The 3,218-nt window shown below is 60.5% G+C and overlaps 1 protein-coding gene across 1 annotated transcript; it reads right to left on the bottom strand.

Moving 5' to 3' along the window:
• Positions 1 to 259: 259 nt before the first annotated feature.
• VDBG_02174 (protein kinase DC2) lies at positions 260 to 1,538 on the bottom strand (the record flags this gene model as incomplete). The annotated part of the gene is made up of 2 exons (XM_003007940.1): positions 260 to 587; positions 673 to 1,538. The coding sequence occupies 2 exons, from the start codon at positions 1,536 to 1,538 to the stop codon at positions 260 to 262; spliced, it is 1,194 nt and encodes a 397-aa protein (XP_003007986.1).
• Positions 1,539 to 3,218: the final 1,680 nt, after the last annotated feature.

Raw genomic sequence — 3,218 nt, 5'->3', positions numbered from 1 at the left:
CACTTTCTCTTCTTTCCGCGGCTGGAGCCTGTGTATACCATGCTTGGTTGTGCATCGGTTGGACAAAGAACAACAACAGCAACAACGCTCATCTCGTGAGCCGCCCCCCTCGTCGTCCTGTGCGCGTGAATAACCGAAACCTTCCGTAAATAAGGTTTTTCTCCATTGCCACCCCCGTATTCGGGAGAGCCTTCAGGAGGACCGCTGCGTGCGTAGAACTGGCCAGGCCGCATCGAATCCATGCTGGATGTCTGGCGGATCAAAAATCTTTAAAGTACTGGTCGTACTGGCGCGCCATTTCGTCCGTATACGGCTCGCGCTTGCCATCTTCCTCGGGATACTGATCGAAGCACTGCGAGTCGCTCGAGGATCGCACGGGCGGCACAATGGGTCCGCGCACGCGCTGTCCCAGCAGCTCATCCCACCGGATGCCTTTGAAGAAGGGGTGGTCTTTGACGCGCTGCGCGCCACCGTTCATGTTGCCGAGGCGCTTGGAGCGGTCGACGGTGCAGAACGATTTGATGAGATCCTTGGCATTGTCCGAAATGTGCGGTTCCGCCGGGAACGTGACGGGCTTCTCGACGATCCTGCAGCAAGCGTTAGTCGGTCATACTTTTTCAATCCATCGCTAAGCCACACCAGAGCCACATGTCATCGAGAAAGGGGACGTACTGCTTGTAAATCTCGATGGGGTTCTGGTGCCAAAACGGCGGGTAGCCGGTGAGGAACTCGTACAGCAGAATGCCCAGCGCCCACCAGTCGACGGCGGTCGTGTGGCCCTTGTTATGGATCACCTCGGGTGCGAGGTACTCGGGGGTGCCGCAGAGGGTGTACGTCTCGGTTGGCTGGCCGTCTTCGCTGCTGAGGCGCTTGGCGAAGCCAAAGTCGACGAGCTTGATGTGGCCGTTCTTGTCGAGCAGCAGATTCTCGGGCTTGAGATCGCGATAGGCGACGCGGCCCTGCTGCTCGTGCAGAAACTCGAGGACGAGCACAATCTCGGCCGTGTAGAACTTGGCGGTGCTCTCGTCGAAGCGGCGCATCTTGCGCAGGTAGCTGAAGAGCTCGCCGCCGGGGACGTAGTCGAGCAGCATGTAGAGCGTGTCAGCGTCGGAGAAGGCGGCAATCATGTTGGTGATGAAGGGGTGGCCGGAGACGTCGCCGAGGATGTGCCGCTCGTGGCGCACGTGGTCGACCTGCTTGAGCTTGATGACCTCGGTCTTGCGGAGGATTTTGAGGGCGAAGACCTCCTTCTTCTCCTCCTCGGACGGATTGACGGGTCTGACGAGGCAGACACGAGCAAACGTGCCGGTGCCGAGGGTGCGGATGATGCGGAAGTCGTGAGAGCTCAACTGGGCGCGGCTGGCAATGGGCCCGTGACCGGCATTGTGGTGGCCCTTGCCGTTGGCCATGCGACTCTTCATGCGCGAGAGAAAGCCCGGCTCGCGGTGGGAAGAAGACGAGGTGGAGGCGCGCGGACGCGTCGGCTTCTCATGAGGCGTGACGGGCTCCGTCTTGGATTGTGACACGACGGCGGCCATGGTGGGCAGCTCCCGCCGTCACGGCGTGGTTGCTTTATAATGTGGCGTGGGAAAGTAGGGCGACTGCCAGGAACCGTCGTGTGTCGCGCTGGTCTATGCGGGTTCGCAGGTGGTCGCGCGCCGTGACAGGTGGAGGGGTGCAAAGTGGCCGACTGGTGGGCTCGCAGACCGGGTGGACTCGCAGAGAGTGGCGGACTGTCGGGTGATGCGACGACAATTCGCGCAGCGCTCGAGGTAAGGCGGGAAATGGGAAAAAACGGTGCACAACGGAGGAGAGCAAGAGATCCTGGGTCGGCGTCGTGGAAGGGCTCGTCAGTCAGGCGAGACCGGAGTATAGGGCTGCTCGAGGTTGTTGGAGGTGATGCAGCAAGCCGGCCACGTTTCAAAGATCAAGTCGTCGTACAAGGTGTGATCTCGTCACATCGGATGCCGTCGAGGGGTGCTGGGTCATATGGGGAGGGGGGTATCCTGTATCGAAGGAGGGGATGAGTCTGGTGGAGAGGGTGATCAAGAATGGACGGACGGATGGATGGACGGATAGGTGGTGGGATGTGGCCGTTGGTCGGTACGGCTCACTCAGCTCGTGGGGGCTCCGGTGTACAAAGGCGAGGAAGAAAAGGCGTCGAGGGTGCAGTCTTGGGAGGCATAGTTTTTTGTTCTGTGAGGCCGCAAAAAGTCTTGTCGGGGGGGGATGGAAGGGTGGGAGGAGGAGAGGCGGCGGAGGAGGCGGCGGAGGAGGAGGACCCTCTCGGACCATGCCTTGAGACGAGAAAGGAGCCAAAAAGACAATCTAGGACGAGACGAGACAACAGGGCCGAAAGACGGTCAAGGTCGAGACGCAATGACGAGAAAGGAAAGGGCAAGGCAGAATGATGAGGGGACCCAAGCCGACGGGTCTCCTGGGTCTCCTGGGTCTCCTGCCAGGCCACACTGCCCTGCCCCAAATACACCTGCTTCTGTCTCGCCTACACCTGCCCTGCCCCAAATACAGTACAGCTGCTTCCGTCTCCCCTTACACCTGCCTGCCTCCCCATGCCCCGCCCCCAACCCACCTTCCCAATCCCAACCCCTCGATCCGGGTTCAATGCGACGGTGAGCGCCCGACTGCAAATGCGCAGGTACCTACCGACCTTACAGTACCTTACTGTGCATGCACCTGCAGCATGGTCCAATCCAGTGATGCAACATGATGCAGATACGAATTGATTCAGATGGATGAGATCAATGACGAAACCATTGGGGGGCGGGGGGCGCGGGGGCGGTATTGCTTGGCCGGCCCTCTTGTCGTTGGATACGACGAGAGAGCACCACCTCATGGTCAACGACGACGCCCAATGCCCCCCCAGGTGAGAGTGACATGGCAGTATCGACAGAAACAGAAACAGAAACGGTGCCGCGGCACGGTACTCGGCCACGCCAAGCCTGTTGCGCTACTGTGCCCGTCAGACCGGCCGGCCGGCGGCATGCCTGAACTGAACTTGACCCGCCGCCACCACGCCGACTCTGCCACACTAGCAGAGCCTGTAGGGCCTATCCACATGCGGCAGGTCTCTCAGTGGTGGTCCTAGGTACCTCAGGTAGGCAAGGTAGGCACATCAGGCACGTCGTACAGTGGGTAGGTCCCTGGAACCCCTGGATCTGGCCCCCTGCTCCAGTGGCTTAGCGGCCGGGCATCCACGT

The sequence above is a fragment of the Verticillium alfalfae genome, genomic scaffold, assembly GCF_000150825.1.
Source record: "Verticillium alfalfae VaMs.102 supercont1.2 genomic scaffold, whole genome shotgun sequence".
In the NCBI taxonomy this organism is placed as follows: Eukaryota; Fungi; Ascomycota; class Sordariomycetes; order Glomerellales; family Plectosphaerellaceae; genus Verticillium; species Verticillium alfalfae.
This window is presented reverse-complemented; position numbering and strand designations above follow the sequence as displayed.